The sequence below is a fragment of the Sus scrofa genome, chromosome 9 (assembly GCF_000003025.6).
Source record: "Sus scrofa isolate TJ Tabasco breed Duroc chromosome 9, Sscrofa11.1, whole genome shotgun sequence".
Classification (NCBI taxonomy): domain Eukaryota; kingdom Metazoa; phylum Chordata; class Mammalia; order Artiodactyla; family Suidae; genus Sus; species Sus scrofa.
The window spans coordinates 51072654-51094353 of record NC_010451.4 but is presented as its reverse complement, the minus strand read 5'-3'; the positions used below and the strand labels follow the sequence as shown (position 1 = coordinate 51094353).

At 40.1% G+C, this 21700-nt stretch overlaps 1 protein-coding gene across 13 annotated transcripts in view; it reads right to left on the bottom strand.

Moving 5' to 3' along the window:
* The window catches only part of VWA5A (von Willebrand factor A domain containing 5A), a 47937-nt gene that overhangs the window by 5696 nt on the left and 20541 nt on the right, over nucleotides 1-21700 (bottom strand). For 2 of the 13 annotated variants that reach the window (XM_021063043.1, XM_021063044.1), the window contains 4 exons: nucleotides 18067-18387; nucleotides 16345-16475; nucleotides 13046-13172; nucleotides 8277-11196 (listed from right to left, as the gene is read on the bottom strand). In XM_021063043.1, the coding sequence (XP_020918702.1) occupies nucleotides 11108-11196; nucleotides 13046-13172; nucleotides 16345-16475; nucleotides 18067-18387 (668 nt within the window). In that variant the 3' untranslated portion in view covers nucleotides 8277-11107. Of the gene's footprint in view, nucleotides 1-8272; nucleotides 11197-11516; nucleotides 12499-13045; nucleotides 13173-16344; nucleotides 16476-18066; nucleotides 18388-21700 lie in introns of those variants that run through there. The other 11 variants (XM_021063048.1, XM_021063049.1, XM_005653710.3 and 8 more) reach the window with 7 other exon arrangements.

The window sequence follows — 21700 nt, the reverse complement described above, 5'->3', positions numbered from 1 at the left end:
TATCATGGGTAATTTGATAGGGATTGCATTGAATCTGTAGATTGCTTTGGATAGTATATCCATTTTTGCATTATTAATTTTTCCAACCCAGGAGCATGGAGTAGCTTTCCATTTCTTTGCATCCTCTTTAATTTCCTTGATTAATGTTTTATAGTTCTCAGCATATAAGTCTTCCAACTCCTTGGTCAGGTTTATTCCCAGGTATGTTATTTTTTGGGGTGCAATTTTAAAAGGTGTTGTATTTTTGTATTCCTTTTCTAATATTTCATTGTTAGTATGCAGAAATACGACTGATTTCTTTTTTTTATTGTTATTTCCCCAATACATTTTTCTTCCTAGCGTACATCATAGTGACCCAGTTACACATCCATATACACATTCTTTTTTCTCACATTGTCATGTTCCATCATAAGTGAATAGACATACTTCTCAGTGCTCAGTAGGATCTCATTGCTAATCGACTCAAAAAGCAATAGTTTGCATCCATTAACATCAAGTTCCCAATCCATCTCACTCCCTCCTCCCCCCCCCCCCCCGGGCAACCACAGGTCTATTCTCCATAATCCATGATTTTCTTTTCCATGGAAAGCTTTGTTTTTGCTATATATTAGATTCCAGATATAAGTGATATCATATGGTATTTGTCTTTCTCTTTCTGACTTACTTCACTCAGTTTGAGAGTCTCTAGTTCCATCCATGTTGCTGCAAATGGCATTATTTTGTTCTTTTTATGGCTGATTAGAATTACATTGTGTATATATATACCACATCTTCCTAATCCAACCATCTGTCGATGGACATTTGGGTTGTTTCCATGTCTTGGCCATTGTGAATAGTGCTGCAATGAACATGCAGGTGCATGTGTCTTTTTCAAGGAAAGTTTTGTCCAGATGTATGCCCAAGAGTGGGGTTGCTGGGTCACATGGCAATTCTATGTATAGTATTCTAAGGTATCTCCATACTGTTCTCCATAGTGGTTGTACCAGCTTACATTCCCACCAACATTACAGAGGGGTCCCTTTTCTCCACACCCCCACCAGCATTTGTTATTTGTGGACTTATTAATGGTGGCCATTCTGGCTGGTGTGAGGTGGTATCTCATGGTAGTTTTGATTTGCATTTCTCTAATAATCAGGGATGTTGAACATTTCTTCATGTGCTTGTTGGCCATCTGTATATCTTCCTTGGAGAATTGTTTATTCAGGTCTTTTGCTCATTTTTCCTTTGGGTTGTTGGCTTTTTTGCTGTTGAGTGGTATAAATTGTCTGTATATTCTAGAGATTAAGCCCTTGTAAGTTGCATCATTTGAAACTATTTTCTTCCATTCTGTAAGGTTTTTTTTTTTTGGTTTTTTTATGGTTTCCTTTGCTGTGAAAAGCTTGTCCATTGGATTAGGTCCCATTGGTTTATTTTTGCCTTTATTTCTGTTGCTTTGGGAGACTGACCTGAGAAAATATTTGTAAGGTTGATGTCAGAGAATGTTTTGCCTTTGTTCTCTTCCAGGAGTTTGATGGTGTCTTGTTTTATTTTTAAGTCTATAAGCCGTTTTGAGTTTATTTTTGTGCATAGTATGAGGGTGTGTTCTAGGTTCATTGCTTTGCATGCAGCTGTCCAGGTTTCCCAGCAATACTTGCTGAAAAGATTGTCTTTTTCCCATTTTATGTTCTTGTCTCCTTTGTCAAAGATTAATTGACCATAGGTGACTGGGTTTATTTCTGGGTTCTCTCTTATGTTCCATTGGTCTGTGTGTCTGTTTTGGTACCAGTACCACACTGTCTCGATAACTGTGGCTTTGTAATATTGCCTGATGTATGGGAGAGTTATGCCTCCTGCTTGGTTTTTGTTCCTCAGGATTTCTTTGGCAATTCTGGGTCTTTTGTGGTTCCACATAAATTTTTGGATTGTTTGTTCTAGTTCTGTGAAAAAACGTCATGGGTCATTTGATAGGGATTGCCTTGAATCTGTAGATTGCTTTGGGTAATATGGCCATTTTTACAATATTAATTTTTCCAACCCAGAAGCATGGAATATCTTTCCATTTCTTTACATCTTCTTTAATTTCTTTGATGAATGTTTTATAGTTCTCAGCATCTAAGTCTTTCACCTCCTTGGTCAGGTGTATACCCAGGTATTTGATTTTTGGGGGGTGCAATTTTAAAGGGTATTGTATTTTTGCATTCCTTTTCTAATATTTCATTGTTAGTATACAGAAACGTGGCTGATTTCTGAATGTCAATGTTATATCCTGCTATTTTGCTGAATTTATTAATCAGTTCAAGTAGTTTTGGGGTTGAGTCCTTAGGGTTTTCTATATATGGTATCATGTCATCTGCATACAGTGACAGTTTTACCTCTTCCCTTCCTATTTGGATGCCTTTTATTTCTTTTGTTTGTCTGATTGCTGTGGCTAGGACTTCCAATACTATGTTGAGTAACAGTGGCAAGAGTGGGCATCTTTGTCTTATTCCCAATTTTAGTGGGAAGGCTTTCAGCTTTTCTCCATTGAGTATTCTATTTGCTCTGTGTTTGTCATAAATGGCTTTGATTACGTTAAGGAATGTTCCCTTTATTCCCACTTTGGTGAGAGATTTGATCATGAATGGATGTTGTACTTTGTCAAATGCTTTTTATGCATCTGTTGAGATGATAATGTGGTTTTTCATTTTTATTTTGTTAATGTGGTGTATGATGTTGATTGGTTTGTGTGTGTTGAACCATCCTTGTGAACCTGGGATGAATCCCACCTGGTCGTGGTGTACAGTCTTTTTTATATGTTGTTGGATTCAGGTGGCTAAAATTTGTTGAGAATTTTTGTGTCCATATTTATCAAAGATATTGGCCTATAGTTTTCTTTTTTGGTGGTATCTTTGTCTGGTTTTGGTATTAGGGTGACGGTGGCATCACAGAATGTCTTTGGGAGTGTTCCTTCTTCAACCTTTTGGAAAAGTTTAAGGAGGATGGGTATAAGTTCCTCTTTGAATGTTTGGTAGTATTTGCGTGTGAGGCCATCTAGTCCTGGACTTTTATTTGTAGGTAATGTTTTTATAACATATTCAATTTCATTTCTGGTGATCAGTCTGCTCAGTTGATCTGTTTCTTCTTGATTCAGTTTTGGTAGGCTGTAAGTCTCTAGAAAGTTGTCCATTTCTTCTAGGTTATCAAGTTTGTTGGCATATAATTGTTGGTAGTATTCTTTCATGGTTTTATGTATTTCTATAGTATCAGTTGTGACTTCTCCTTTTTCATTTCTTATTTTGTTTATTTGGTTTTTTTCTCTCTTTTTGGTGGGTCTAGCCAGAGGTTTGTCAACTTTGTTTACCCCTTCAGACAACCAGCTCTTGGTTTTATTGATTTTTTCTATTGTTTTTTGAATCTCTATTTTATTGATTTTCTCTTTGATCTTTATGATTTCCTTCCTTCTGCTGACTTTAGGTTTTTCTTGTTCTTTTTCTAATTCACTTAGGTCGTGATTTAAGTTGTCAGTATTCTTCTTTTTTGAGGAAGGCCTGTATTGCTATGAATTTCCCTCTGAGCACTGCTTTTGCAGCATCCCAAAGATTTGGAGTGGTTGTGTCTTCATTATAATTTGTCTCGAGGTATTTTTTTTTTAATTTTTTAAATTTTTTTTTATTTTTGTCTTTTGTTGTTGTTGTTGTTGCTATTTCTTGGGCCGCTCCCGCGGCATATGGAGGTTCCCAGGCTGGGGTTGAATCGGAGCTGTAGCCACCGGCCTATGCCAGAGCCACAGCAACGCGGGATCCGAGCCGCGTCTGCAACCTACACCACAGCTCACGGCAACGCCGGATCGTTAACCCACTGAGCAAGGGCAGGGATCGAACCCGCAACCTCATGGTTCCTAGTCGGATTCGTTAACCACTGCGCCACGACGGGAACTCCTCGAGGTATTTTTTAATTTCCTTCTTGATTTCCTCATTGAACAATTGGGTTTTTAGTAGCATGTTGTTTAGTCTCCAGGTAGTAAGTTTTTTCTCATTTCTTTCCCTGTGGTTTATTTCTAGTTTCATGCCATTGTGGTCAGAGAAGATACTTGACATAATTTCTATACTCTTAAATTTGTTGAGGTTAGCTTTGTGCCCCAGTATGTGATCGATGCTTGAGAATGGTCCATGTGCACTTGAGAAGAATGTATATTCTGATATTTTTGGATGTAATGTCCTGAAAATGTCAATTACTTCTAATTTTTCTATTGTTTCCTTTAGGATATCTATTGCTTTATTGATCTTCTGTCTATAGGATTTGTCCATTGATGTGAGTGGGGTGTTAAAGTCTCCTACTATAATTGTATTCCCATCAATGTCTCCCTTTATGTCTGTCAGTATTTGCTGCAGGTATCTAGGTGCTCTTATATTAGGGCTATATATGTATTGATGATTGTTATCCTCTTCTTGAATGGATCCTTTATCTATTAAATAGTGTCCTTCTTTGTCTTTCTTGATAGCCTTCATTTTAAAGTCTATTTTGTCTGATATGAGTATTGCTACTCCTGCTTTTCTGTCTTGTCCATTGGCGTGAAATATCTTTTCCCATCCCCTCACTTTCAATCTGTATGTGTCCTTTTCCTTCAGGTGAGTTTCTTGTAGGCAGCAGATTGAAGGTTTTTGCTTTTTTATCTGGTCTGCCACTCTGTGTCTTTTTATTGGAGCATTCAGTCCATTGACATTTAAGGTAATTATTGATAGATGTGTATTTATTGCCATTTTAAACCTTGTTTTCCAGTTGACTCTATGATTCTCTTCTTTTCTTTTTTTGGTTGGATGGTTTCCATTTATTTTATGCTTGAGTACTTTTCAGTTTTTGTGAATATAATGTTTGGGTTTGATTTGTGGTTACCCTGTTTTTTAAGTATGTTAACCCCTTCCTATATCTGCTTACTTTAGCCTGATAATCATATAGGCTCAAACACATTATTAAAATAAAAAAAGAATCTTTTTTTTTTTTTTACTTCCCTTGCCCATATTGTATGATTTTGATGTCTTTTTTTGTTTTTTCTTTTTTTTAACGTCTTCATGTTTGGATCTATATGCTGGCTTATTTAAGTGACTGCTTTCCAATTGTGGTTTCCTCCATCCTAGTTTTTCTTTTTTTTTCTTTAATTTAGAAAAGCACTTTCAGTATTTCTTTTAGAATGGGTTTCGTATTGCTGTACTCTTTCAGCTTTTGTTTGTTGGATAAATTCTTTATTTCCCCTTCTATTTTAAATGATATTCTTGCTGGATAGAGTGTTCTAGGTTGCATATTTTTTCCTTTCAGCATTTTAAATATATCTTTCCACTCCCTTCTGGCCTGTAGTGTTTCTGTAGAGAAATCAGCTGATAGCCTTATTGGGGTTCCCTTATAATTAATGCTTTGCTTTTCTCTTTCTGCCTTTAGAATCCTCTCTTTATCTTTAACTTTTGCCATTTTTATTATAAAATGTCTTGGTTTGGTTCTGTTTGGGTTCAACTTGCTTGGGGCCCTCTGTGCTTCCTGTATCTTGATATAAGTATCCTTTAGATTTGGAAAGTTTTCAGCCATAATTTCTTCAAATATATTTTCAATCCCCTTTTGTTTTTTTTTTCTCCTTCTGGAATTCCTATTATGCATAGATTTTCCTGCTTTATATTATCCATAGATCTCTTATATTGCTTTCATGTTTTTTTTTTTAATTTTGTTTTCTGTCTGCTGTCCTGTTTGGGTGATTTCCATTATTCTATCTTCCACGTCACTAATTCATTCCTCTGCATTACTCATTCTGGTCTCTATTGCCTCTAACTCAGTTTGCATCTTTGCAAATACATTTTCTAAATTCTTCCTTCTATTTTCTAGTTCCTTTGTAAAGGAATCTGCATCCCTTTTTATCTCCACTCTTAATTCATTGATATTCAGCCTTAATTCCTTCAGTATTTTCACTGTCTCCCTTTTGAACTCAGTGTCCATCAGACTGCAGAGGTCTGTTTCATTGTTTGCTACTTCAGGTGAATTCTCCTGTTGCTTTAACTGGGGATGGTTTCTGAGCTTCTTCATTTGCTTATGCTTTTCTTCTTCTGTGAGTTTAGGGAAGCCAAACTGTAGTCTTGGGGGGCTACTTCTATGCAAGAGCACCCCTTTGCATTTTGTGGGGAGATTACTATTTATTTTTGGTGTGGGCATTTGAATATTTGCTGTATCTTTCTTTGGTGTGAGCAGGCTGTTATCCCCAGGGTTCTGAGTGTGTTTCTGGGGAGAAGGAGACAGTGGGTAGGGCTAGTAGTCAGTGCCTGGTTGCTGGGCTCTTAACAGCAGCAATGACCTGCAGGAAGGTACCACTGGCTACTTCTAGTTGCAGGGCCCTGGGAAGTGGTAATGAGCCTTATGCAGATTGACAAGGTGCCCAGAGCATCTGGCAGTAGCAGCAGCAGGGTGTGTGAATTCCCAGAGAAATAAGAGCAATAGCAGGTAGTATGAGATTGCAGTGCCATTCTCTGAGGTGATTGAAGCCGCAAGTGGTGCCTGTTCAGGGACCCCTAGTGGTAGTGGGCCATGTCCATCTCTGGACTCAGTGATAACTGGTGATTTTCCCCCGCCACCTGAAGACCATAACAGCAGCATCCAGTCTCATTTAACCCACACAGGAGGTGCTACACAGTCTGCTCCTAGTTGCAGGATCCTGGGAAGTGTCCAAGATCAAGCGTGTGGGCACTGCCCAGAGCATTTGGCAGTGACAGCCACTGGGCTGGTGTGCCTCCAGGGGTTCAAGAGCAACAACGGGTGGTATTCGGTCATGATGCCCTCCTCTGTGGTGCCCTTGAGGTAATGGGGGCTGCAGGTGGTGCCTGTTCTTGGACCCCTAGTGGTGGCAGGCCATGCCCACCTCTGAGTTAGTGATAACTGTGGTGATTTGCCCCTGCCACCTGTAGACCATGAAAGAAATACCTTGTCCCACTTAGCCCCCACAGGAGGTGCTGTACCAGCTCCTCCTAGTTGTAGGTTCCTGGGAAGGGACAGTGATCAAGCATCTGGGCACTGCAGCAGCTGGGTGGGTGTGCTCCCAGGAGAGCAAGAGCAACGACAGATGGTGTTCTGTCACAATGTCCTCCTCTGTGGTGCTCTCTGAGGTGGTTGGGGATGCAAGTGGTTCTCGTTCAGGGATTCCCTGTGGCAGTGGGCCATGCCTACCTCTGGAGTCAGTTTTAACTGCAGTGGTTTGCCCCTGCTACCTGCAGACCATGCAGGAAGCACCCCGTCCCACTTAACCCATGCAGGAGGTGCTGCACCAACTTCTCCTTGTTGTAGGGTCTTGGGAAGGGACAGTGATCAAGCATCTGAGTGCCACCCAGAGCATTTGGCAGTGGCAGCTGCAGGGCGGTGTGTTCCCAGGAGCATGAGAGCAACAACATGTGGTACTTGGTTGCAGTGCCCTCTTTTTTTTTTTGGCCAACCCCTGAGGTGACTGGGGCTGCAGGTGGGGCCACTCACAGGCCTCCAGTGGTGGCAGGCCACGCCTCCCTCCAGCTTCTGAGAAGACTGTCACAGACTGTCCCTGCCACCAGTAGATCACGCAAGGGGCACCACATCGCACTTAGCCCTGTGCTACCACCAGCTCACACAAGAGGTGCCCAGCCTCCTGCAGCCTGCACAAGAAGTGACCAATCTCCCGTAGCCTGAGCAAGTGTCTTCTTGCCACCCATAGCCTGTGCCAGAGTTACTCAACCCTCTGAGAGCCTGCATGTGCGTGTGCAGGGAGATTCCTACGGTGGTCTGCCCTTCCCCCTCTTACCCTCCCCAACAATGGCACCTTGATTCTTCTGCGGGCCCAGACCTTCTCCCGGGTTCCCTCTGCCGTGGTGTTCCACTCCCCAGGCCATAGTACACCACTCCCCTGCCCATGGCACAAGCCCCTTAGCCTCTCAGGCTATTCCCACACAACCAACCCCGGTCCTCTCCCAAGGACTGACCTCCAGAGCCTAAGTCTCAGCACCCAGTCCCCACCAGAGTGTCTCAGGCTGTGGTGACAGAGCCGGTGGTTCAGATGATCTGTGCAGCTCTCACTCTACTTTTCCCTCCTCGGTCCGGCTGCTGTGCTTTTCTCGGCAACTTTGAGGTCCCTCCATCTTGGCTGATCTCCCCATCAGTTAGGTGGCGTCCCAGGATGTGGGTTCCTTTTCTCCTTCACAGCTCCCTCTCAGGAATGCTAGTCCTGTCCTGATTCCTTTTCTCTCTCTTTTTCTTTTGTTCTACTCAGTTATGTCAAGGGTTTCTTGCCCTCTTTGGAGGCTTAAGTTCTTCTGCCAGCATTCACTAGATGTTCTGTGTGAGTCATTTTACATGTGGATGTGTTTTTCTGTGGGAGAAGGTGAGCGAGACATCTTACTTCTCTGCCATCTTGATCTGCCTCCTTTTTGACTAATCTAAGAGATCACTTTTTGCAGTAATAATAATAAAGCATTTGACAATTATAATATATGGATGAGAGAAATGAATAGCAGAAATGCCACAATGGATGGGATAGAAGAATTAGGAAAACTCTGTTAAAGGTACCTGAACTACATAAAGTGAGATATTTGATATTTGACATATATATAAAATTGATGAGTAGAGATAGATAGAATGAAATCACATAAAGTGCTTAATTAAAATCAATGAAAGCAAAATATAAGGGAAATTTTTAAAACAAATGTAACAAATAGAAAAAAACCATAAATAGGCCAATTATATCAATGATTACCTTTAGAGATGGTGAAAGTAGCTAAAGACACAGCACCCAAGTATATGTAGTCTACAAGAAACTCTATTTAATTATAAAGACTTAAGTTAAAAGAATAAAGATATATAATATAGATAGGTAGGCAGGTAGGTAGATGATAGATAAAGCATGCTAACACTAAGCAAAAGAAAGCTGGAGTAACTATTTATTTTAGACAAAGCATATTTCAGAAAAAGGAAAATGATCAGGGATAAAGTTATTACCTAATGATAAAAGGGTCCAGTATCAAAGAATATATAACCAAATATCCAAGAATATTTAACCCTAAACATGTATGTACCTAACTCAAGAACATCAAAATATGTGAGGTAAAAACTGATAGAACTGAAAGGAAAAGTGATTCATGGAGTTAGCTTATTTCATGGGGTTTTTCTTGTTTTTCTTGTCAATCACATACTTCAAGCAGATGGACTGCTTTTAAGGAAGCAATGACTGAGTTGGGAGAGAAAGAGCAAAGCTATTTAATCCCCAGGATGACTATATTGGAATTGGGGGGAAATAAGCAATGGGTTTCACTAAGTCTACATAGAATAGAGTGTCCTGCACTGGAAGCACTGGGCTCTGTCTGCCTGCGAGAATCCTGAGGCAATGCTATCTGCCTTCCTTCTTGTGGCCAAGTGTGCATCATCCAGGAAACAACTGTAGAGTGAGGCCAACCAATGAGAAATAGGAGCAGCTTCTCTCCTGGGCTTCCTGCCCAGATCATCAGTTCCTGAAAGTACAGATGGTGCTTTACATTTTCCTAAAACATGAAGCACCAGCTTTGGTAGTCGGCTTTAGTACATGTGCCAAAATATCCTTGTTGATTATGAAAACAGAATTTGTTGTAGATTTAAGGAATTTACAGTTAGTACAACATTTTATAGCATGAGAATTCAAATGAAAAAAAATAAAACCATGCTACTTTAAAACTAGTTGATTCTGTATTTTAAAGAAGACAAAATTAAGGCTATTCTTTATTTTTTGCTTAGTAAGTTTCTAAGTGTGGAATTTGGGGGTGAGAAAAGGGGAAAAGAACAAATATAAATATTCTGCATGATAAATGCAAAAGGCCATTATTTTATGGGCAGAGACTCATTCCACAAGTTTTATGGTCCTTAGGAAGCTGTCTCTTCTGTCATTACATCGTTAGAGTGTATCTAGATGGCAAACTTGGATACACCCTATTATATGAAAAGACTAAGCCCTCATTTCTCGAACTTTAATGTTTATTTAATTTTTATTACTCAAATGAATTTATCACATTTGTAGTTGTATAATTATCATAACAATCCAATTTCACAGGCTTTCCATCCCACAACCCAAGCACATCCCCCCACCTTCCAAACTGTCTCCTCTGGAGACCAAAAGTTTTTCAATGTCTGTGAGTTAGCATCTGCTCTGCAAAGAAGTTGTCTGTCCTTTTGTAAGATTCCACATGTCAGTGATAGCATTTGATGTTGGTGTCTCATTGTCTGGCTGACTTCACTTAGCATGATAATTTCTAGGTCCATCCATGTTGCTAAAAGTGCTGGTATTTCGTTCATTTTAATGGCTGAGTAATATTCCATTGTGTATATGTACCACATCTTCTTGATCCACTCCTCTGTCAATGGACATTAAGGTTGTTTCCATGTCTTGGCTATTGTAAATAGTGCTGCAATGAACATCGGAGTACATGTGTCTTTGTGAGTCATGGTTTTCTCTGGATGGATGCCCAGGAGTGGGATTGCTGGATCAAATGGTAGTTCTATTTTTAGTTTACTGAGGAATCTCTATACTGTTTTCCGTAGTGGTTGCACCAATTTACAATCCCACCAACAGTGTAATAGGGTTCCTTTTTCTCCACACTCTCTCTACCACTTATTGTTTGTAGACTTTTTGATGGTGGCCATTGTGGTTGGTGTAAGGTAGTACCTCATTGAGGTTTTGATTTGCATTTCTCTAATACTGAGTGATGTTGAACATCTTTTCATATGGCTTTTGGCCATTTGTATGTCTTCTTTGGAGAACTGTTTAGATCTTCTGCCCATTTTTTGATGGGGCTGTTTGTTTTTTTGGTATGGAGCTGCAGAAGATGCTTATAAATTTTGGAGATTAATCCCTTGTCAGTTGATTGATTTGCAAAGATTTTCTCCCATTCTGTGGGTTGTCTTTTCATTTTGTTTAGTGTCAAACTTTAATGTTTAATGAATCCCCCAGAGACCTTATTAAGATATAGACTTTATACAGTAGTCCTTAGAATTATCTAAAATTCTGCATTTCTCAAGCTTCCAGGTGATGCCACAACCCTATCCCATAGGTCATACCTAGCTCTAAGTGAACTTAGAAGAAAGTCTTGGGTGGTCAGTTGCCACTGTGCAAATCTGGCAAATCTTCCTCATTTCAGTTCATGCAGCAGCTTAACAAACTCAGCTCTAGGCTATCCTCTACCTTATGTACAGATATGAAGGTCCTGCTCAGAATTCTTGAGTCTTCAAGATAAAAGTGATAACAGAGTTCTAGTTTAATCCCTTAGTTTTATAGATTGGAATTCTAATCTCCTGAGGGTTAAATAATTTGTCCTTCATCACAGAACTATTTAAACATATGCTCAGGGTTCCAATAGTGGTTTTCTGGCCACTGCCCTTTACTTGCCTCATATAAGACAGGAAATCAGCCTACTATGGAAGGTATGAGGACAGGACACAACATGAACAGTGAAGGCATCAGAAAAGTTGGATGGGAAAAACACGGATAATAAAAGCAATACAGGTTCAATGAGTAAATCTATAAAAGACCATATACAACAAAGTTCAGTGTAGAGATAGCTGTTTTAATATTGATATAATGGTATTTTAGGAGACAACACATCAAATAGGGTCATTTCCACTAGGATAGGGTATATAGGACATAAGTCAGAAACATTGGGAGCTCCTTTCTTCCTTATGGGGTGACTGGTCTAGGTTTAGGTCTCAGGCAAAATTGCCTTTCAAACTTGCTTTTTCTTTTATTATACTAGGTCACATCCTGACTTAGAAGCCTCATGGGTTCAGGTTAGTACTAAGGATTCCATTATTGCCCTCTTACTGAATTGTGTAATGATTAAGGGAAAACATGTCTTTGTCAGGTAAACCCAACCCAAGTCCCTTAGGCAGTAGGTTGAAAGGCATGTAATATAGGCCAGCAAAGCCCAAGCAGAATCAGTCAAGAGGTCCCTAGCAGTGCCAACTCTCACCATGGGCTTCTTGAGTCCATCTCTCTGTGATCTTAAGGTTATATATATTCAGCCCAATGTTGGCTTTCTACCTCCCCTCCAACTCTTCATCCTATCTAAAAATAGAAAACTACATAGCTTAAAAGCCTAATCCTGAGAAGTATATAAAAATAATCAACAAATAAAATGCAGAGAATTCTCTAATCAGGCACTCCCTGAACATCAACCTGCAGCCTTTAGTCTAGAGTCCATGTCACCCATTGTTCATGTTGTCGCTCTCTAGGAAAACCTATGAGGAACATTATTGCCTATGAATGCTTTGAAGTCCTCCAAGAATGGGAACAGGTTCCAAAGGGAACCCAGAACAGAGAGGCAAGGTGGGGTGGATATCCACTACTTTTAGGACAAGAAGTAAAATACAAAAATACATCACAGCACAAGAGAGAGCAGAGGAAAAGGCGGTAGCATAGAAGATGCACTTGTTTTTCTGGATGTTATCTTCAGAGGGCAAAGACAGAGGGATCCACAGGTGATTTTAGGAAAGCGATTGCATTTTTCACAAGCAAGTGCCTGACAGAGCCTGTTAGGAGGAGAAAATAAGAATTAAGGCTGAGGGACAGCAAGGACAGGCCATGCTCTTCTCCCAGTCTCCTCCAAACCCCAGATCATCTCCCCTGAACCCTGCTTATCTTTCTTTAATACCCCTGACTTTTCTTTTCCTACTTCCCAGATTCCCTTTCATCTTTTCCATCTCCAGAAATATTCAGTAGCAGTGAGATAATAAACATCCAAGGAGTAAAGGCTCCAAGTCCCATCCTAGAGTCTATGTAATCCCTGAACTGAAACAATGAGAATAAATGCCACCTCATGTCCTTCCCAGTTCACATGTCCCCATGTCCCATTCCCTCCTTACCTCCTCCATTGGGTGCCCAATTTCAGGTGGCACCCTCATCCAAGGAAGGAACTACCCTAGAGACCAGGAAAGGTCTGAACCAGGATGGTCAGGGGAGGGGATTACAGGGACCCTCCCTTGGCAACCTTCTATCAGGCCTGGGGGCTCAGTACCTGGGACGATGGCTAGCTTCCTCAAGACGGAAGGAGATGGGGTCTTAGGATTGTGTTCCTACCTGCATGGTTGTGAATCCAGGCCACCGCCTTCCTTTCCAGAAGCTCCCACTCACACTTCAAGTCCTGACCATTGGCATGCAGCCAGAGCACCGCCAGGGCTGTGGCCCAGCTTGTTAAATCAGCATTCTGTACAACAGACAGAGACATCTCTGAAGCCCCCAGGCTGGCAGGAAGCTCCTCGAGGGCATGTAAAAACTCCATTCCCTCTTCACTTATATGTCCCAAAAAGTTACCAAATGTTATTACCTGGTCTTTCTTTACCTCATCTACCAGGCCCTGGACCTTAGGGATAGAAAGATTCTAAGTTTTAAATCTAGTGAAACCACTGGGACAGTGCTTGAAATTCCTAAAACACTCCATCATATATCATCCAGCAGTGATATGAGAAACACATGCGTAGTTGCTTTATATTTTCTAAAGTATCTTCATGTATTTTTATTTGAACCCTCACCAAAACAAAATTCCCAAATGAGGAATTATCAGTAACCTTATTTTTTAGAGAGAAAACTGATTTGTATAAAAGCAAAGTGATTTGCCCAAAGTCAGCCTTCTAGCAAATGACAGAGCTGGGACTGGAGGCCATGTTGACTTGAGTTAGTCATACTGTTCATATTGTTCAGTTGAAAGTCTCAGCCACAGAACAGGAAAAAAGCCTCTCATGAGTTTTTACCCATGGCTCCTAAATTCAGTTTTTCGAGACAACAGATCAAGAAAAATTCCTCTTTTATATCCTGACTTTGAAAATTTGGAAATAGCTATCACACCTGCTCTGAGTAGTCTCGTTTCAGACCAAAATTCTCAGTCCCCTTAGTTTATCCATAAGGGAAATGCACATGTCCAAGCAGTAGGAAACCCCATGCTTGTTCTCCTAGCCTAGTAACCCTCACAGTGATGTTTAAAATAGATCTCCTTAAATGGAGGTAAAAGCACTGGTACTTCTAAAATTCTATGACTACAACCCCCCAATTCTCCACATATAGCTTTTCTGACAACCCTGCTGCCCTCCACCACTTCAAACATGCTGATTCACATTAAGTTTGTCATCATCTAAGCTTTTATAAACAACTGCCCTTAAGTTATTTTGCTTCTGTTCTCCACTTGTGTTTTTGGAGATTTAGAAGCAATTTATTTGGGGATCCTTATTTTCTTGTCTAAAACGCTGTTCTCCCAGTTTTGTTGTATATAAACAGCATCAATCTCCAACTTCGTTGAGAATATGGACCTTCAGGGAATTCAGAGGCTGGTGAGTTTAAAATCAGCTTCTGGCGTTGCTGTGGCTGTGGCTGTGGCCGGCAGCTATAGCTCCAATTAGACCCCTAGCCTGGGAACCTCCATATGTCACGGGTACAGCCCTAAAAAGAAAAAGAAAAAGAAAAAGTTAGCTTCAAGGAAGCTCCTATTGTGGTTCAGCAGTAATAAACCCAACTAGTATCCATGAGGATGCAGGTTCGATCCCTGGCCTCACACAGTGGGTTAAGGATCCAGCATTGCCATGAGCTGTGGTATAGGTTGCAGACGTGGCTCAGATCCTGCATTACTGTGGCATAGGCTTTGGCCTAGCAGGGGCAGCTCCAACTTGACCCCTAGCCTGGGAACTTCCACATGCCGTAGGTGTGGCCCTAAAAAAAAGAAAAGAAAAAGTCAGTTTCAAGTTTGAAAAATTTATTATTCAATATTATGGGTTTTCATCTAGTCTGTACTCAGTCCATAAACTCACCATTAAAAAATTCAAATTCCTTACTGAAGGAATTTTCTTGATTTATTGGCCCAGTTACCATGTCAAGGAAGAGAATGTTAGTCTGACATGTCTTATTCTCAGTGAAACTGAGCTGAAACTTCATAATCCTCATATATTTTCTATTTATTTATAAATTATCCTTTTAATTATGTGTTCTAGAATAATATTTTTCAATAGAAATATAATGCTAGATACATATACAAATACCCTAGCAGCCATGTCTTAAAATGTAAAAATAAAGAGGTACAATGATTTTACTAATATGTTGTATTTAACCTAATACATTCAAAATATTATTTTAGCATGTAATCAATATAAACATAATTATTTATAATAATTATTGTTAGGTCTTTGAAATCAGTTTGTATTTCACAACTACCGCACATCTCAGTTCAGTAAAAAAATTTAATTCCTCATTTGCATTTGTCACATTTCAAGTACTCAATATCTGTATGTGACTAGTAGATCTTCATTGGATGATACAGTTGTAGAATATCTGAAGTTTATTTAATCATCTTCCACATTTTGAAAATTCAGAATGACACTTGCCTTTCAGGCTTCTGGCATTTGTCTCATATTTAATAATCTCTCAATTCAAAGATTTAGTAAATTAACTTGAAATTCTGGAATGTACTTTGACCTCGTCAGCATACTTAAACACATTTGAAATAATAAGGTTGTCCCTATTAATACTTCACCTATCCTGACTTTGGTGAAATTTTGTTTATTTCTGAATCACTCTCTTTAACATAATGAGCAGGAGGAATGTGGATTCTGAAGACAGATAATCCTAAATTGAAACTAGCTTGGCCATTGACTAGGTGAGTAACTCAGAGACATTAACATACTTCTCTGGGCTTTAGTTTCTTTTTTTTGTCTTTTTTTTTTGCTATTTCTTGGGCCGCTCCTGCGGCATATGGAGGTTCCCAGGCTAGGGGTCCAATTGGAGCTGTAGCCACCAGCCTATGCCACAGCCACAGCAACGCGGGATCCGAGCCGCGTCTGCAACCTACACCACAGCTCACGGCAACAACGGATCGTTAACCCACTGAGCAAGGGCAGGGACCGAAGCCGCAACCTCATGGTTCCTAGTTGGATTTGTTAACCACTGCACCACGACGGGAACTCCTGGGCTTTAGTTTCTTCATCTATTAACAGCAACTTGTGTAGGGTTTACTCTATTTAATTGCTGTGTTGAAAAAATAAGATCATGGATGTTAAGTACATAGCACACAGCCTGGCACAAAGTAATAAATATTAGTGATGATAACTAAGATGATTGTCAGGGAATGTAGTTAAAAGTAGAAGAGGGTTTTTATTTTCCCTTTGTCATTCTTCAACTCTAAACCATCAACTCCTTCTAGCCAGACCATCAATTCCTTGCTCTTTCTGCTCTAACATAGCCAGGAAAATATTCAACCTCTATTTATTAGAAATTAATTTAGTCTATGGCCTCCTGTATTCTCCTTCCTCAGGTGAGTCATGATTCATCCCAATTCTCACTAGTGACCCCCCAACCCTTCGAAAATATACTCCTTTTTTTTCTTCTCTAAATCTCACCTTGATAGTGAATGCATCCCGTATGTCTCGTAACTTCACGCCCAGGACGATGGCCAGACCTTCACACAGATCCCAGGAACCATCTGCCTTTTGGAGGGAAATCAGCTGCACAAGATAATTTTCTCCAAAGACTTTGGGGAAGGAAAAAAGAGAGGATAGATAAATTATGGAGCTTCTGGCCCCTTCACATACCTGAGACAGACAGGTCTGAATTCAGAGGTGGGACAGAACAAGGGCTCAGCACTGACAAGATCCCACCAAGACCCCCATTTCATTCCTTCCTCCAGGATACACACACTTTCTCTGTAGCAAGTAGACCACTGAGGTAATGTTCTGACTTTAGGGAAGCTGCCCCTAAAAATGCAGCCATAAAGGAGAGATATGGGGAACCAAAGACCCCTATGGTGGTACTGTTTAAACTCTCATCCAACAGTCTACCTCAAAGAGTAGTCTAGCGTCCAGTCCTGGTGGCATGAAAATTGCTTAAAGACCACACAATTTTCATAGACAGTACCTCACATCTGGCTATCAGATAAGATGATGTACTTAGAACATCTTAGAAATTAATTGGCAAGAAAAACTGTAACTCAAAAAACAATTATACTCTAATGGGAAAAAAAAATCTAAGGCTCTGAATTTCAAGTCTTAGTTTGATTGATTCTCTGCTCTGTTAACACTCAAAATGTAGTAGTTCTTTAACTAATGGGCATCTTGGCCTTCTCTATAAATTGGAGATAAATAGATGAGTGCCTCACACATGAGAGAGAATGTAAAGTCCCTGGAACTGTCTCCTTTCAGATATTAGTTGCTAATTAATTCATAAAAACCACCAGCATTACACTGTAATTTTTCTTTCTACTTCAGAAAGAGGATTCATGAAAGAGAAAGTTCAATGAAGGGTTATCTAAGTTACTGAGATGTTAGGAGAACATAGAAAACCAATGCAAACTGAGAAACTACTCTGGGGATAACACTGAGAAAGTTCTCTTGACAATGGAAGGAGCTAAGACTCTGAGAAGTGAATTAATTTTCCTAAAACCCCACAGCAGTTGGAAGCACAGAGATCTGAATCCACCTTAGACCCTGAAGCCCTCCCTTTAATTAGCCTAATGAGAATAAGTTGAGAGGAGGTAGAAAGGAAGATGTTTAAACAATGAAATAAATGTATAGCAAAGACTCTTGCCACAACCACTAGAGACTAGAAAGACTCTGCCTTTAAGTCTATTTTAGTAGAAAGCCCCCCCCCCCCCCGCCATGGTGACACGTACTTAAGACTCCATTTGCCATGTACATGAGAAGTGTAGCTGCTTGGGACATAAGGCAGTGACCAAGGAACACCCTTTGGTTGCAGTCGCCAGACAGCATCAAGAAGATTTATCTGTGAACTCAACCTGTAACAGGATGACCAGTGTAGCAGGTAGCCTGAACACAGCAAGTTCTGTAAGAGGAGGCCCCAGACTGAAGGGATATGAGCTGGGATGGCAAAAGCGGTTTGTTTAACGAGGGCTCAACCCAGACTCCACTGGGTAAGTTTCAGGGTCTATATTGTAGGCTAATCAAGCTGGGCTGATTATGACAAATGTAGAAACTGGATAAATCTCACCCTCTGATGTTTTTCAAACAGATTACCTCGTGGATAGAGAAAGCCACAGGATAGCAGAGCGTTGGAGATTAGTGCTTTAGTCCCCAAAGACCAGAGGATAGAACTGAGGCCCCTCTCACCTGGATGGTGAGTTTCCAAGTTGGTCCTTTTGTTGGAAGAATGAGCCCTTTCCAGCTCAGGAGAGGTCTCTTTGAGAGACAGGCCTTTCTTCTTTTGTCTATGACCAAGAGCGTGGGATCTGTCTAGTCCTATACGTGTGGTAAACAAACACTGGTGAGAAAAAGTCCCTGAATCATGCTCACCTAAAGAGAACAGGATCTTGTTAGTCAGGGACCTACGGGTACCATGACCATTCTGCTGGTGTGACATGCTCGAGTAATGAGTGATCATCGTGGGCTCAGATGCAGGAAGACGGTAGTAGGACGAGGCCTTTGAACGAGCTGAAAAACACCAGCACATACATTGAGACAGAGGCACCCTCTGTTCTCTGTTGTAGCCAAAGACCCTGATAATTTGAAACACAAACCCTAGTATCCCTGTCAGCTCAGCCACTATCTTTTTTTTTTTTTTTTTGTCTTTTGTTGTTGTTATTGTTGTTGTTGCTATTTCTTGGGCTGCTCTCCGTGGCATATGGAGGTTCCCAGGCTAGGGGTTGAATCGGAGCTGTAGCCACCGGCCTACGCCAGAGCCACAGCAACGCGGGATCCGAGCCGCGTCTGCAACCTACACCACAGCTCACGGCAACAACGGATCGTTAACCCACTGAGCAAGGGCAGGGACCGAACCCGCAACCTCATGGTTCCTAGTCGGATTCGTTAACCACTGCGCCACGACGGGAACTCCCTCAGCCACTATCTTTACTGGGCATGTTTTCTTCTTCCATGAGCCCACCTCCTGTTCACACGCTCACCCTCTGTGTCTTCTGGAACCCTCACTACATGACAGTACATGAGTGATCCTTCCTGCATCTTTAGTTTCATCACAGGAGGTTTCTTCCAATGGCAGTTGTTCAAGGTACCACACCCCCAGTTCCCAGGTTCAAGCCCAGTTGCTGCATCTAGATCATTAGGCCCCTACCCTCACCTGGATTACCTTCTTAATATCCTCACTGTTGTCAACCTGCAACCTCTTTGTCACTTCCCATCATTCACAGAAGTGTCTGAAAGCTAGAGCACAGGCTTCCACTTCATTACAAGGCCTGCAATCGCCTTAAGAGATCCCAGTACCCATGCAGATAACCCATCCAACACTAATTCAAAGACTCTTGACTTCCTTAAATCAAACAGCTTCAGCCTTCCTTCTATTTCACCGTTCCCTCCCAAGCTGGGATCTTGTTATCAAGCAGATGGTTCCACCTGTAAAGAATAAGCTGAAAAAATAAATCCTATTTTTAAAATATGGTATCCCCCTTTTCTATCTTTCTAACATAGAGTCCTATTGCACATGGTCTTTAACCCTATCCGGATTCTAAATCTTTGTTTCCTCCGTTTGTTTTTCTTATATATCAATTTCCTTCTATCTTTGCTTTCTTCTTTATTTAGCCTAAATCTCAGGTCCAGCACTTTATATATCAACTTCCTTCTGCCTTTTCTTTCTTCTCTATTTAGCCTAATTCTCAAGTCCACTCTCATCAACATCTTCAGTTCCATGTCCCTGATTTCCTTTTCATCATTCTCATCTGACAAAGCCCAAGCCTCAAAAGCCAACACACTATCCCCTCCATTCTTATCAACCAAAGCTGCTGAGAACTGCTGAAATGAATCACATAAACTGTGATTCCCTTTAGTAGTTTGACGCCACTAAAAAAGGTAAAGTATCAAAACTAAACTGGACTCTCAACATTCCCTGACAAGGGCTCTATTTCTCTCTGGGTATTTCATTCTTCAGTTGTCCACAGGGAGAGTTCAAACTCTTTCCCCAAATTCTCTACCACCTCTACTCCCATATGTATTAGCTAATCTTGAATTATGGAAAAAAATCCCTAAAAAGACAAAAAAAAAAATTCTACCTTAAAAAGACAAAAACAATTATAGAAAAACTATCATCCAGAACTCTAAAAATTTGCCTCTCAGTCTATGACCAAAAAAACTACTCTCATCACCTTTCCTCCACATCCCAGCAATACTGAGAGAATGTCCTAATACTTGTCCTGTTAAAGGGTAATCCCTCCAGTGCTTCCCTAGGTTTCATCCTCTCTCATTTCCTCAAACACCTTTCTCAATAAGCTACCTTTTTCTTCCCCAATATTGTCAGCCTTCTCTATGTGCACCTTTCTGTTACAGTTACAACATGCTCAAATCGCTCCTGTTCTGAAATATTAAAGAAATATAACACAGAAAAACCCACCTCAACTTTACAATGTCCGCCATAGATACCACTCTCTGTTCCTTCCCTTTTATAGTGTAACATTTATAAAAAGTGTCTATACAAACTGCCCCTCATGCCCCACCTTCTATTTATTCTTTTTAAAATTACTATATATGTTTTAGGTATACAGCATTATTGTTTATCATCTGTGGACACTCCAAAGTGATCACCACCACTAGTCAACTTACCATTCATTACCATACAGTTGACCCAACCCATTTCACCCAACTCCCATGCCCCTTCCCCTCTAGTAACCATTATGTCTGATTTTTGGAAAATGTGTTTGGAAGGTTTCCATTCTCTTTAAATTTTGGAAGAGTCTGAGAAAGATAGGTGTTAAATCTTGAATGTTTTGTAGAAATTGTCACTGAAGCCATCTGGTCCAGGGCTTTTGTTTGTTGGGAGATTTTTTCATTACTCCTTACTAGTAATCGGTCTATTCAGGTTTTATATTTTCTTCATTATTCAGTTTTGGAAAGTTTGTATATTTCTAAGAATTTATCCATGTCTTCTAGGTTGCCCAGTACATTAGAGTATAACTGTGAGAGTGGTTTCTTATGAGTCTTTGTATTTCTGTGGTTCTCTGATTATATTTATTTGAGTCCTCTCTCTTTCCTTCTAGGTTAGTCTAGCTAAAGGTTTGTCAATTTTGTTCTTTGCAAAAAACATCCTCTTATTAGTTTCAGTGATCATTTCTATTGTTTTATTTTTTAGTCTCTATTTCATTTATTTCTGCTCTGATCTTTATTATTTCCTTCTTTCTACTAAATTTGGGCTTCCTTTGCTCTTTTTTTCTAGTTCTTTTAGGCATAAGATTAATTATTTATTGGAATTTTTCTTGTTTCTTGAAGTGAGTATGTATTGCTATGAATTTCCCTCTTAGAACCGTTTTTGCTGTATCCTATAGATTTTAGATTTTTCAGTACATAAAAATATGTATTTGTTTTCATATGTCTCTAGGTATTTTTTATTTCTCCTTTGATTTCTTCAGTGACCCACTGGTGGCTTAGTGGCATGTTGTTAAATTTGGAGGTTTTATCCCTTTTTTTCTTGTAACTGGTTTCTAGTTTCATTTCACATTATTTTGGTTGGAAAAGATGCTTGATATCATTTCAATCTTCTTGAATTTACTGAGACTTGTTTGTGACTTAACACGTGATCTATCCCAGAGAATGTTCCATGTGCACTTGAGAAAGTTTAAGAAGGATGTTTTCAGTCACTATTTATCCAAATCATAGTCCTGGCCCATTCCCTTCTCTTCTACTTCTGAGACCACTATAATGCAAATGCTATCCTGCTTGATATTGTCCCAAAGTTCCCTTGAGGTATTTTCACTTTTTTTTTTTTCATTTTGCTGCTCTGTGTAAGTTTCATTGTTTTGTCTTC